A 14,856-nucleotide genomic window follows, 5' to 3' on the forward strand; every position below is an offset into this window, starting at 1 on the left:
TCTACTCAGTTTAAGGTAATGCGGAGAATCGAAAGTTTTTGAAACGGTTGATCCATTGGGGGCGTTTTGGTCTACAACAATTGTTCGCAAAAGGGGGGCTAATGTATCCCCAACCATTTCATTTCCTACCAAATCGGAATACACGAACATAAGATCGGGGATGAATAAGTTTAATTGCATAGGGGAATCTGATCTGAATGCTACCTTAGGTGAAATATCAGTAACATTATCTCTAAATCCTAAAATTTTCCTCAACTTTGGCGTTAGCTCGAGTTGATAATAATGCTTACTATAGGAAGTGTATTGTACGTGTCCACTTTCTAAACTATATTCAAATTTTCCTAATGAATCATTATCGAACTCTGAATTAGCGCTTTCCTTTAAATCAAGGTTCAAACTTTTAATACTTTCATTAAGTACGGTCAAAAGTTCATGAGGATTTTTGTAGTAGCCCTGAGGTATCTCGCGGAAGTCGTACGTATATTTGTAATCTACTATGTGGGCTGGAGGTTTCGATAGTAATTCCTTAATTTCTATTCCACATCCCATTGGCTCGCTTACGTTATAAAAAGATAAAGGATAAATAATTTCTACCAGAGCAATTTCCCAATCTCCGCGTAAACTAATGGGTTTGGCCAACGTTGTAGAATACGAGGCTAGAGTATTTTCTGAATTATTCTTATTCTTATCTCTAGTATTACTAGGAAGAGTTATGTAAATCCCAGACGTCATCTTGATTAACCCAACTATTAAACAATGGAGGATATCCTAGCCAACTAACGTACAATTGTTTTACTCCGTTTTTAGTTCTCTGACGTAAAATCTTGTTTAACTTGAACGAACGAGGCGCACTGACCTTTTGAAGCTCTCTCGAATAGAACGTCCCTTTTATATCGATTTCTGATAGGTCTTTTATTTTATAAACGGGAGGATGTCTTTTAACTATAGCTACGACTTTAAATATTTCTTCGGTATAATTAGCTTCGAATCCCTTTTGAAATATCATTTTAGTTGTATTTATTCTAACCAAATCCCCTACTTGGAATTGCGGTTTCATTTTCAGTTTCTCGGCATAATATTTAGAGTAGATATTATTGTACACACGTAATACGTTATTTTCCGAAACTTCATTAGGGGCCATTTTAATTGAGCTATGATAAGTGGAATTGTACGCTTCGACCAAGTCCTGTAAGACTTCCAAATATCTATTTGTGGAGTGATGGGTAAAATATCTATACATTTTTGTTTTTAACGTTCTATTAAACCTTTCTACGATAGAGGCTTTTATTTCGTCATTTTCGGTACTAAAAAATTTAACTTTATTCTTTTTGAAATATCCTTGTACTTCTTTATTCCTAAATTCCGTGCCCTTGTCCGATTGAAATTTATCTGGAATTCCGTCTTTAAAAACAATTTTTATATTTTTCAAAACCTCTTTCCCCGATTTAGTTTTAAGAGGTAACCCCCACGCTTTTCTACTAAAACAGTCTATAATTGTTAAAATGTATTTGTATCCGTCATTATCTGCCTCTAACGAGCGCATATCGTTAATATCAGCCTGGTATTGTTCCCTTATATTACTAATTACTATTTTATTTCGTTGAAACTTTTTATATTTCGGCCTATGCATCGTAAAAGCGTCGATTCCTCTTAACCATTTTTCTACAGTTTCCCTACTTAAGCCGTGAGACTTTACGGACTGGAATAACCTTTCAGCGCCTCCGAAAGAAGCCGGATGCTTCGGGTTAAAATATATTTTTTCTAAAATAGCTTCGCCCATACTTTAGACTTTTGCGCGCGACTCCTTGTTTGTTTATAAGAGTGAAGAGAAGAGTCAGACGTGGAGGAGTGATCTCGGTCAAGGCTACGAGTGGGGCGGGGCTTATCTGTCCTGCGCGCACGCCCACTTTGAGGAACCGGATACTCGCGCTTAACGGGAGAACGTCGTTGTCGGGTTCTCGGAGCTAGCGGGGAGGGAAAGCCTTGGATTGCCGGTGAAGAGTTAAATTGGGTTAAATTGGAAATAAACGCGAAATATCCGATAGGTTTTGGGTGGGTTTTAGGATTTAAATACGCTTTGGTAATTTCGCTAATATTGGAACCTTTAATAGGTCGACCGTTTATTACGAGCTCCCCGTTTTCATCCCACCGTATTCTTTCGGGTACAGTTTCCAACTGATCCACCATGCTTTGCGCTTTTTGGTAATATATCAAAGGCAAATCGTCTATCCAGTCTCTACTTAGCGAGTCGAATGCGGGGGCAATTTCGATTTCTTTAGGAGCCGAGGCTTGCTTACGTAGACTTCCGTGTGTCATTAAAGCTTGTTCGTATAAAATCCATTTCGAGGCGTCGTCTAAATCTTTCATATTTAATATTTGGTCCATCTTAACGTCTAATTCAGAGACTGTCAGAGCTAGGGGGTGCGGGAACGGGTCGGGCTTTAAAACGCCGCTAGGGACGAGAATCATTTTTCTGGCGTGTTTCATTGTTTACTACCGAATATAGAACCAAGAAGGGTTGAAACGACGGGTAGAAGAAACGAGAAAAATCCGCCCCCAGACTGAACTAACAATTTCTTTTTACTTTTCCAAGCTACCCGCTTACTAGCTAGTTTTCGAAGGGTATTTTTATGACGAGATAACCTGGTTTTTTGGGTATTTGATAGTTTTACGTTACCAATTAAAGTGTTATGAATACATTCACTGATAGCGTCTATGAGGGATTTGTCGGCTTTAGCTAAAATGGCTTTTCTTTGAACGGGTTTGCAACGACCGAGATATCGGAGAGCGTCTCTCTCGATACGTACTCTACGAGACATGATTCATAACTGATTGAAGTTACGAAATGTAAGTTCTATTTATTTATTTAGGGAGATAAGCGTAGCACGTTTCTCCCGGTAAAATATTAGTCAAGACTCTTTGATCTTCGGGACAAGTTTGAGTTAAATTGAATACTAGGTAACCGTGAGGTCTCGAAGTCGCGTCTTCGTAAGCGTCAACTACAAAACGCCACTTATCAGGGAACATTTGTCTAGCGAGATAAGCCACTTGCTGACGGTCTCGGGGGCTTTTCAATAAAATTATGTAATGCGAATTCAGGGAAATGGATCTGCTATCTTTTGATTGATGGAATAAGTTCTGTGTAATAAAAATAACGCTTAGAGAACGGTGATGGGTCCCTTTCACGAATAAATCACCAATTTGACCTTTACTCTCGCTCATCTGGTCGTCGATAACTAATAATATAGGATCTTTTCCGTCATAATCAGATAAAACAGGCAATCCTTCTTTAAAAACTACCCTGTGCTTCATTTTATCGTATAGAGCTTGCCATTCTCCGTAATACCAATGTATTTCTTTGAAACCCGGAACAAACATTTCCTCTTCGTGATTAATTATAGATTCAATTAAATAGCTTTTACCACTCTGACTCGGGCCTGCCGTTACGCAATTAAACGGATGAATAAATTGCATGGTTATCTCCCTTCGAGTACTAGCGTACAAATGAAAATGTAAATTAAAATTCGGTTAAATTTATGGGGCTCTTCAGCGGAGGAAAAATATAATCGAATAACCTATTGCGTCCCTTACCCCGTATAGGTTTGATATTCACATTAGAGTCGCAAGACTATATTTACTTTAGAGTCGTAAGACTGAAACCTATATTCACTTTAGAGTGGTGAGACTAATTTTAAACGAGAATTAGCGATTGGAGGGCTCTACGTCCCCGTCCTCAGGACCAATTAGATTCGCTTTATAGCCGTAGGGTACCGTAGTGAAGTCGTCCAGTAACCGTACCTTGTCTACGACGGGTCTATAGATTTTAGTACGGTCGACGGAAACGACCGTATGATCGGGTAGACGCAAAATCTGCCTCGGCTGGGGTACGGTTACTGGCTCGTTCGTTTCTCCGTCGACACCTATTAATCTTTTAAGCGTGTCCATATTAACCAAATCTTTAATGCCTTGATTTATACGGAACCCTTTGACTTTCATTTCGTAGGATACTTTACCGGTCGTAGGGTTCAGTACTTTAAAGGCGTAATTTTTTGCGCCACCTGTTGCCAATTCTTGGATGTACGAGCCTTTTCCGTACTTTGCCAACTCATCGGTCATGTCTCCGAGATAGTTGCCCGTATAAATCTCTATTCCATCTCGTTCTTTTAGATAAATGCAACTATCCGTATCATAATAATACGTAAGCTGGCCTAATCTCCTTAAATAAGAGTATAACTTGATCCTAGCCATTGCGGTCGTATAGGCAGCAATTACTACGTTCGTGTTTGGGTAAACAAGATCAATATCTTTCAAAAACGCCCACTTGATCACGCAATGCGTTTGACTTAAGGGAATAACCGATTTAACTTCTATGTCTGGGTCTAAGAATAAATCGAAAAACTTTTTGGGATCGCTAATAATAGCCGATTGGTCTTTGCGAGGGTTTAAACCAAAACGACCCCAAAAAGAGTTAAGACAAAGCTTCGCGATGGTACGAAGACCAGGGTTCTTTTTAATATTGGTAGGATCAAGTTTTACTCCTTCCTTTTCGTAATATTCGTCAACGTATTTCTTAATCTCTTCATCGGTCTCTATTCCCGCGGGTAAGCCGCTGGATTCCTGTTTGAGTTTAAGAAACGCGTTGACGTACTCGGAGAAAAGACCGCCCTCTTTCGATATCGGGTCGTATTTTACTACCTCGTATTCCCAAATTTCGTGAATAGAAATGACCTTGTAACCCATTTCGATTGCCAACTGTACCTCGTCTGCAACCCAAGTACCTGTTATTTGTCGCTCTGAGTCTTCGTGGGGACAATCCTGCTGGTTTCGAGACTCACTACATTTTTGGCAGTTGGCAAACACTAGTTTCGATCCTATTCTTTGGGGTAAAACGGGATGGTAGAGAGCTTGAGGCGGTAACATTGTGGCTTTTATTAATCCGTTTACGGTAGAAATGTCAGGGAAAGGAGCTTTTACATGTATTTTAGGGTGTCCCACGGGTAACTTGCAATACTTGTTACACCACGGATAGAGTGAACAAATATCAATGTATTTAATTTCCTCCCCCTCTTTACACTTGTGATGTAATTTCAAGGCTGACGTACGTCCTCCGAAAAAGGCTTCGCGGGGTCGGATTGGCTCTTTAATTTTTAATTTTAAATTTTCGGTAGAAAGATATGCGTTGATGGCGGGGTTAGTACTCCGCTCAGCTTTGAAGGTACATCCCCATTTTTCATGGACAGTGTATCCCAATTGTTTCAAGCGGTTAGTGGTAGCAATGGTTGACGCGTATCGCGAATTATGGGCCTGAGTGTGGTCGCCGTATAACGCTAAGTTTCTATTGATAGGAAAACACTTTTTACACCCGTGAAAATAACATCCGTGATATTGAAACACTTCGTTATCGAGAAGTCCGTCCACGTTAATGTTAAGAATTCTAGGTTCAAATCCATTAAAAGCAGACTGAATTTCCTTCCCTCGTAAGTGAGACATCCATTCAAGCCATTCGATCGCTACAAAACTCTGGTTGCAGTTCATACGATAGCCGAAAGGGGGCACTACACCAATCGTATCGGACTGTAAAAAGTGTTTCCTAAAGATAAAACTGCATACTCCCGCAATCGTTATCGCAGTTAAGAACGGGTCTATTTCGAATTTATCCATGAAAATAGAACGATATGATAAACAGCCTTGCAAAAGAATGTTTACGTCCTGGCGACAGTACTGGATTAAATCTCTTTTATAATCAAAATAATTAAAGTTGGGGTCCGAATTTCCGCAAGCTTCGGACCGGGAATCGTTATACCACTGGATAAATTCATCGTAGGCCTTACCGCTTAAACGATTAGGGTCGTACGCGTCCATCGGAGGCATGTCATTATGTAGTACGTAATTGGTTTCGTTCGAACGGGCTGGATCAAATTCATGGTCTACGGTATTAAACAGTAAATGCGGGAAATGTCCCTTATTTAAATTATTATCTAAACCAAATGTGGAAACGAATTGAGAAAGGGCAAAGGGCATAAAATTTAAGGAATCTAAGAATTTTAATTTTTTATACTGTACATACATGAATTTGGTCCCGTCTGTCAAGACTGCAGGGGTCCACTTTAAATCGATCATTTTACGTACTATAAATTGCGCGTCGTAACCTTTAGCGTTATGGGCAATACATATTATCTTATCAGCCACTCTGTTAAGCGTACGAAGATACTCTAGAAAGTCGCCGACGGGGTCTTTTGAGATAAATATTTTCTCCCGAGGACCACTACCGCATTTAGCGCATGCGTACTGACTATCTTTTTCTTCGAAACAGAATTTACACGCTTTTTGCGAAACGCATAAAATTGGTTCGTGAATCAAAGCATTGGCGTCAGTACGATTTGTTTGTTTACATTCCAAGTCATAAAAAACAAAGACTTCCGTTTTTGGAGTACTTCTCTTGGTCAGTGGTGATTGTTCATTGTCGGAGTCGTGGACCCGTTTATTATTGCTATTTATTCGAGAACGAGTAGTTTTATCGGCAGAATCTTTACGGACGGTCTTTAAAGGTTGCATGTAACATAGATGACCTGCGGGGTTAAAATCACTACACGAAAGACAATAGATCTCTCCACAAACGTGTACTGCCTTACGCTTAAACATACTGATAAATTTTCCGCAAAGATCACAAACGTAAATTTTATTACATAAGGGGTCGGGTCCTGATAAATGGTAATCGTAACAATTTTGATTAGGGAAAACTCTTAAACATGTTTGGCAAGTTATTTTATCTACGTCCTTCCTGCAATCTTGTTTTCTACAACAAGCGTGACAGAAAAGAAGGCATTTATGCTCACTGAGATTATTAAAACCTACTAAACATTTTTCGCAAAAGTAATTAAACGCGAAAAGGGGTTTAGGGTTAGTAATTACGTTGAAATGTGAGTGAATATTTAGAAGATAAAGACGTTTGCGGAGAGGCCCTTCTAGTTCCCTCTCTTCTTTGACGTCGCCGAAAATAACTAAGGGTACGGGATCGCGTAATCGAAAAACGATAATACTGTATTCGGGCAAGATTTCTTGGAACCGAGTTAAAGCGTCCGGACCCGCGCATTCTTCGTCTGTTAATGCAGAATATGCCAAAAGGGTCCTAGCTTCGCGGGTCTGTAATAGCATTTCAATATTTTTTCCTCTACACTGTCTTATAGTAGTATATTTTCTTTTAAGTTCTCCATCATTTTTATTTTCCATGTATTCTCTATGAGCTATGGCTACTACAAGAGCGCGTGCTAAACAAATTTTATCCTGGTTATTTATCGTTATCGTGCAATGTTTATAAAAAGAAAACTCTTTTTCAAGGGAAATCCCTAAGCTAACTGATCTAGTTCCTCCTTGCGGTAATCTGACTCGATTAAACGTAACCGTAACTATTCCTTCAAAAAAACTACCATCGTTCTCGGATCTATAGCTTTTTTCATCGATATACGTCATCAACCATTGCAAGTCTAATTGGTCCCGACGCCGGAAACTGACGTTAATTTGAAAACCGGGGTTAGTGACGTTCACGAATGAAACCGAAACCATATCTGAAGGCAAACAGTCCTCCAATAGGGTTTCCATCAATATATAAATACCATTTTCTATATTATTTTCTAACCGGACATTTAAAGTCCGTCCCATTAGTCCAAAATTTGGGAAATTTTGGATATTATTATTCAATATTTTAACAGAACCTGGTAAATTAGGAAAGGACGGAGGCGTTATTGGAACGTCAACCAACCCACCTCCAACTTGAGGAGGAGGAGACGAAGTGGGGGCAGCCAAATTTGCGTTCTCGGGGTTCGCGTTTTTCTCAGCAGTCTGAGACGATGGAGGTGAATACTGCGGAGCTCGTGAGGGGCCTGCGACCGCTATAGGGTCATTATTACGCTGAGGGGAAATATTATGAGGTGGCCTACTACTACTACTACTACTAGCCGTACGAGCAGCTAACAACGCTTTAGCTTCCTCGAACATTTCGGCTGCCCTTGCGGCTGCGGCTGCAAGTTCCTCAGCGTCCCGTCGGGCAACTTGTACGTTCTCAGCTAAGCGCTGAATGCTGTCCGTACTGAGGGACGACATGATAAAATTATCTTCCAAAGATAAAGAGTGGCATGTGTCATCTGATTCTAGAAAGGGTGAGGGAGCATCCATAGGCGTATACGAGGGCGAAAAACGTACTTCGTCAGGTGGAATAGAACTAGATCTTAAAAGGGGTGAAGGTAAATTATCGATAGGGGGCGAACAGATTTGATGGGTTAGTTGATATTCTCTAAGATAATCTCGTACCATTGTCATTTCTTTTAAACGTTCCAATTGCGAATCAGTTACTGTAGTTAAGGAAAGGGTAGGGTCTTGGGTATCAGTTAAATCTATTATTTCCATTTCTGGAGAATCGGGTAAAGTTACTATGGGTACTTCCGGGAGCTCGTTATCAGTTATATCAATCAATTCAGGGGAGTCGATTATAATCATTTCCGGGGTATCAACTAAATTAATTTCTGGGTATTGTACACCTTTCATTTTAATGCCGATTTACTTAAACCTTATTCAAAAAAATTACGATAAAAAAAAATCAAAATAAACTTACGTAGAGAGAGAGAGCGCGCTTCAAAAATCCTGGTACTAGACGCACAAAGAACAACAATAGAGTGACGTTCCCCCGGTTCAGGCACCCCCCTTATATAGGGCCTAGGGGAAGATGGTAAGCTTATCTCTTATTCCCAAAGAACTTGTTCAGTTCTCGAGAATATATTAGGGTTATGCTAAAATTTATACTTATTTACGCAAAATATTCCATTTAACTTCATTTCCGATATGGACACTGAAGTACAAACATCTGCCATAATCACCGTCCTGAAACAACCTTCTAAAATTATAGCCGTAGTGATTATTTTAATTACAATTTTCTTATTTGAGTTCATTTTGTGGTATTTTGAAAACGTTTCTACCGTAAAATTGTAACTTTTTTCACTGTAGTTCACAAAATGGTATTAAAAGTATACTAATTTTATGTTAATTTCTATTAATTGTATTGTTTTCTAGGATATGATTGCATCACAAGCTCTCGAGAGGAAACTACAATGGGTTTTTTTCTTCTTCCAAGTGGATTAATATGTGACGTCAATGGGAATAATTAGAGGCAGTTTCGAGCACGGGACGGTTTAATTTCGAGTGTCTAGAACTGTTATCTCAGAGAGAGAGAGAGCCGATAGAATTTGAGGGTTATTTGAAGTTTAGATCACGTGATGAATTAATCTCAACAAGATAGGAACTGATTAATCTCCCATGCGTCATTTCTCTCTGAGACGCTGAACTGAAAAGAAGTGCATACGCTTTGCTCTCCTCATCTACCGTAAACATGGAAAAACGATCTATTGGTAAGCATTATTTTATTAATACTATTACTATTTCAATAGACAAAGGCTTAACATTTTCATTTTCTATAGCCGAGACGCATACCGTATCCAAACGCAGGGGCCAAGAAAGACGTATCAACATAAAAATCACGTTAGGAGGATCAGTCTACATTTCTTTTGGTTTCGACGGATCAAAATTACAAGTTCTCTTCTTCAAAAAATCGAACGAAAATATTCTGTTCCTGACCTCCGAAGCTTTCACCAATCTACTCTCTCTTTGGGGAGAGCTTTTCGCCGCTACGCAAACCGGAGCATCGTCTCTAACCCACAACATCATCGACTATCACGACAACAACGTATCCGTCGTCGCCACTACCAACAACATCAAATTGAACTCTGCCTACGGTCATGTTCTGGATCTGGGAGCTCGCGAAATCGGTGAGTTCCAAAAAAAAATTGATTTTATTCGGTTTCAAATAAATCTTTTAAACGAACATAAAAATGTTATCGAATGCATGTACTTAGCTATTGTTAAAAACCTTAAAAAAATTCACGAATTATTATATGGAAAACCTTTCGAGGGTTTATTTTTGTACCCAGATCAATTTAATTCGTACCATCAAGTAAAATCTTATTTTGGCTGTTTTAAATCACCCTCGGAAGTACTACAAGATTTTACTAATTTACTCGTAGATAATCAATTAACCTGTAAACTTAGCTACTTTAATTTGTTTTCATTGTGTAATGCACAAGATAACCATCTAATGGAATATCTGATAGTACCTACTAACATGTAAACAAAGTTCTAAAATAAAATAAAAAATTAATTAAATTCAAAATAACTTGTTATTATTGCCTAGAGATTAGAAATTAAGGAGTTCTGAAGCGATAAGCAAACGGGTAAAAATCTAATCTCCAGATATCTGCACGAGGAAAACAAATTCTGGAGAATGGGGATGGGGGAAAGCAACTGGTGATTAGAAGGGGTGAAAGCAATGGGGGAAAGGAGCTGGTGAACGAGAGATAAAGTATCCAGTGAATGGGGGTTGGGGGAAAGCAACCCGTGAACGGGAGAATCTGGTGATTAGAAATTCTGGTGATTGAGATGGGGGGAGAGGCGCGGGTGGGGGAGGAACGGGAGAGGCGCGGGTGAACGGCGGGAGCCAAGCTCTTTGTGTCCTTCCGGTGATTGAGAATGAAATTCTCAATCACCGGATGGGCATACTCCTCTTAAGTTGCCACTACCCAAAATCGCTTTTCGTGGAGCCATGGACCTTCATTTCATAAGGCAAATATAAGTTGGAAATAATCCATTAGTTCAGAACAAAACACTCCCCCACGTATAGTTCATCCTTCTGCTGCAACATCGGTCTCGGTACTTTAAACGATATTGCGAATGGACCTCGGGTTCAAATCAAGAACTGAGACGATTTCTAAGCCAATATTGCACATGGAAGTGATCAGAAAAAGCCGAGTGAAGATTGGCATGACTTCACGTGTGTTGGTTCTGATCATTGAATTCGGAATAATACTGCTAGAATTTCAATTACGATTTCGGTTGCCATGGTTACATGGGACCTGTTCTGATAGGACTGTACGAAATTCATAATTATAATTAGGCGGTAGCGCCATCTATATTTGGTAAAGTTATATGGCTAAAAAAATAATTATTAGCTAACTCACCGTAAATTGAGTTAAAAAGGATCGTGTTGACAGAATAAAATTATTTTTTCAACAACTTCAAAGGTTTGTTTGTTACGAGTAATACATACATTTCAATTTCGCATCAGATTCCTTTTGGGAAAATTTAACATCATCTTGCTCAAGTTTATCAGAGTGCAAACCTGATCTGCCCACACCAAAAAGTAATATTGCAAAGTGTTTTCTTAAAACCAAATGAAAACCATAAGTGAAAGAGATTTTCTAAATAATTCGAGAAATATCTTTATGAGCAATTTTAAATTCAATCAATTTTTTATTAAATAACTATTATTATACAGGGTGGTTTTTTTGCTCGAAAAAGTGATTCTTTTTAAAAACTATGTATTCTAGAAAGTTGAAATTTGTACTGTATATAATACGTGCCGGGAGACACTTTCTACCAAAATTGCATCTAAATCAAAAAAAATTTCACGTTTTTTGAAAATTTAAGTTTTAACCACTAGGTGCTATAAGAAAATTGTCAATGAGAAAATTGTAGAGCGTCACCGAAAACGTACTTGAAAAAGTGACAAGTTGGGCAAGCTAAAATAACTTTTTTGAATTCCATTGGGAGAGAAGTGTAACTTTATGAAGGTCAGAAATTTGTAAATCTGGTGTTTAATGCAATAAACACCGCTGAAAAATCGAGGAGACAATGGCGAAGAAGGTATTACACGATTTAATTTCGTAGGATGAAAAATGTGAATTTTTTGAAACAAACAAAATTTATGAGTACGTTTCGAAAATACCAACTTCGGCTGCCATGCAGGCTTGGGCGCGAACAATCATATTATCGAAGGCGGCTTGAATCATTTCCGGGGTTACTTCCCGGCAAGCGCTTACAATTCATTGGCGCAGCTCTTCAAGGGTCTCAACCGGAGTGGCGTACACCTGGTCCTTGACGAAGCCCCAAAGAAAGAAGTCCAACGGAGTCGGATCGGGCGACCTTGCTGGCCAATGTACGGGACCGTTTCTCCCTATCCATTGTTGTGGAAATTCGTTGTTAAAGTAATCTCTCACGGCTCTGTGGTAATGGGGCGGGGCACCATCTTGCTGAAACCACAGTCTTGCTCGTTGCGCCAACGGCAGTTCATCAAGTTGTTGATCAAGCTCATTTCTCAAGAAATCTTAATAACTCTGGCCATTTAGATTTTGCGGTAAGAATACTGGACCAATTAACCGGTTTCCAACACGACCAATCCCAACATTCAAGCGCCCAAATTGAAATTGGTGACGGTGTTCCTATCCCCAGTGTGGATTTGTGTCTTCCCAAACATGATTATTTTGGTGATTGTAAGGGCCGTTCCTTGCAAACGAGGATTCGTCCGAGAATAGCATGTTGCGGAGGAATTTTGGGTCGTCGTGCACGGAATTTAGCAGCCAGTTGCAAAAATCCAGCCGTATTTGAGCGTCTCCATCTCGTAAACCGTGATGAAGCGTTGCTCTGTAAGGATGGTACTAATGCCTATGTAAAATTTCCCAAATGCGAGTTTTACTGCAAGCCAAACCCTCACTCGCCGCGGCACAACTACTACGTGGGTATGGGGCAAAATAGGCTAAAACGGTGTTTTCAAAGTCCAAATCCCGCTGACAAGGCCCACGAAATCGAGGTTTTACGTTACCATACTGGTGAAAGTCATTTACAGCTCGCCTTACAGTAATTATGAATGGTCTTCTCTCTGGATGTCGTTGCTCAAAGATCTCACTCACTCGTCGTAGATTTCTTCCACCTTCCGCGTAGTAAATGGCCACTAGTTCCGTACGAATAGCTCTGGAATAATGAGGCATGATTGTTAAGATTGATTACGACAATAATGTTACGCAGTTTGTATTACAGTTATTTAAATACTAAATAAATTTAAGGTTTTTACTGACCTTTAAACCTGTGGTCTATTTATCTTCTCGCCTATTAGGGTTAAAATAGGTTTCGAATACGACTAGATGCAAACACAGGCCTATTAGATTAAAAAAACTAATAGGAAAAGTCAATAGCTAAATGAGCCAGATTGTGGTTTCATAAAGAGTGCTACGCCTCATGACCCCCGAAATGTGAAATACTGTACTTCAAAACGATGAATAGGGTGAAACAGTTCGGCACATTGGCCAGCAAGGTCGCCAGATCTTACGTAATTTAAATGGCCATTATTAATTTAATTTGTTAATTTAATTTCGTCGCCATTGTCTCCTCGATTTGTCAGCGGTGTTTATTGCATTAAACACCAGATTAACATATTTCTGACTTTCATAAAGTTACACTACTCTCCCAATGGTATTCAAAAAACGTTATTTTAGCTTGCTCAACTTGTCACTTTTTCAAGTCATATTTTGTCAGTGATAAAGACGTCTATTTTTTTCGCTCCCCGCTATTTGTACGTTTTCGGTGACGCTCTACAATTTTCTCTTTGACAATTTTCTTATAGCACCTAGCGGTTAAAATTTAAATTTTCAAAAAACGTGAAAATATTTTTTGATTTAGATGCAATTTTGGTAGAAAGTCTCCCCCGGCACGTAATATGTACAATACAAATTTCAACTTTCTAGAAAACATAGTTTTTAAAAAGAATCACTTTTTTATATTATAGAATAGTTCTTTTTATAAAATAAACTTGGCCATCTTGTTGAAATGTTGCCTCCCCGCTTCAGCTGTGGATCCGTTTTCTCTCCCACTAAAAAGCTTATGAACTCATTCTTAGGCATTGGCTGAACTATTCCAGGGCAACATTTTAACAAGTTGGGCAAGCGTAAAGACATTTTATAACATCAACTATTATCTTTTGAAATAACATTTTGTTTCAATAGGTTTTTCCATAAAATAAAACTATAAATAATTTAAAGAATAAAATATTTTTCTCTACGTTAAGGGCTTACAGTAAGCTTTATAATACTTTATTGACACGCCCCTTTCGCACGTGGACATCAAAATCATTATCCAGTCGAGTGCGCGCCCTCTATCTTCAATAACAATAGCATTTACACGTGACCTCCAGTATTTTATAGAAAACATTTGGCTTACTTGTGCCAAACAATCTCTAACATTTTGATGTAAACAAAATGCTCTAAAAACGAACCATTTGAGATAACTCTTTTAAATTGAATTCAAATTCGCGGGTTTGTGACGTCATTAAAAAGGGGAAGTAAGTGGTGACCTCATAATCAACAATCTCAAACGTACTATGATAATGGTAGAATGAGGATCTATGAATATATTAATGCACGACCGAGCTGGGGGTCCTCTAAGCAGACGACGTGTGTTTATTTTATTGATAGCCTTGACGACGAGTGTTTTAAATGAATATCCCTTAGCAGGGTCACGCCATTCCTGGCGAATAGTTTTGTCTTAGATCTCCATTAAAAAACTCTAGCTCGAAATTAGGTTTGCAAGAATTAATCCTGAAACGGAACACCTATGTCCCTAGACCAAGTTTATGATGGTCTATAAATTTACAGCTATACACTAGGTGAAAACTATTCGCCAGTCCTGAACCGTTCGGACTGTCCCGACGCAGACTATTCGCCGGATGTAGAATTTTCGGAGAGTTCGGACGCAATCTATTCGCTCTGGAGAACAGGTTTTCGGATCGTTTGGGACTGTCCGAGCAGTACTTACTCAAAAGCAGATACTGGCCAAATGACTAAACATTTCTCTGCATATTGCTCTACGTAGAATCTAGACTTAGCTAACACTTGTCGTTTGGAAGTTATCCGATGTTATTTGGAAAAAAATCATGGTGCGGACATTGGGTTTTCTTAGGTGGCGGTGAGAGTTATTTAATAGTTT

The 14,856-nt window shown here is 39.0% G+C and overlaps 1 protein-coding gene across 1 annotated transcript; it reads left to right on the forward strand.

The window, feature by feature from the left end:
- The first annotated feature begins 9,063 nt into the window (after nt 1-9,063).
- LOC149945957 (uncharacterized) lies at nt 9,064-10,174 on the forward strand. Its single transcript, XM_090170674.1, has 2 exons — nt 9,064-9,398; nt 9,468-10,174. The coding sequence occupies exons 1-2, from the start codon at nt 9,380-9,382 to the stop codon at nt 10,172-10,174; spliced, it is 726 nt and encodes a 241-aa protein (XP_090026800.1). The 5' UTR covers nt 9,064-9,379.
- Nucleotides 10,175-14,856: the final 4,682 nt, after the last annotated feature.

Source organism: Leiobunum rupestre, chromosome 4 (genome assembly GCF_980474605.1).
Source record: "Leiobunum rupestre chromosome 4, qqLeiRupe1.1.hap1, whole genome shotgun sequence".
Lineage (NCBI taxonomy): Eukaryota > Metazoa > Arthropoda > Arachnida > Opiliones > Sclerosomatidae > Leiobunum > Leiobunum rupestre.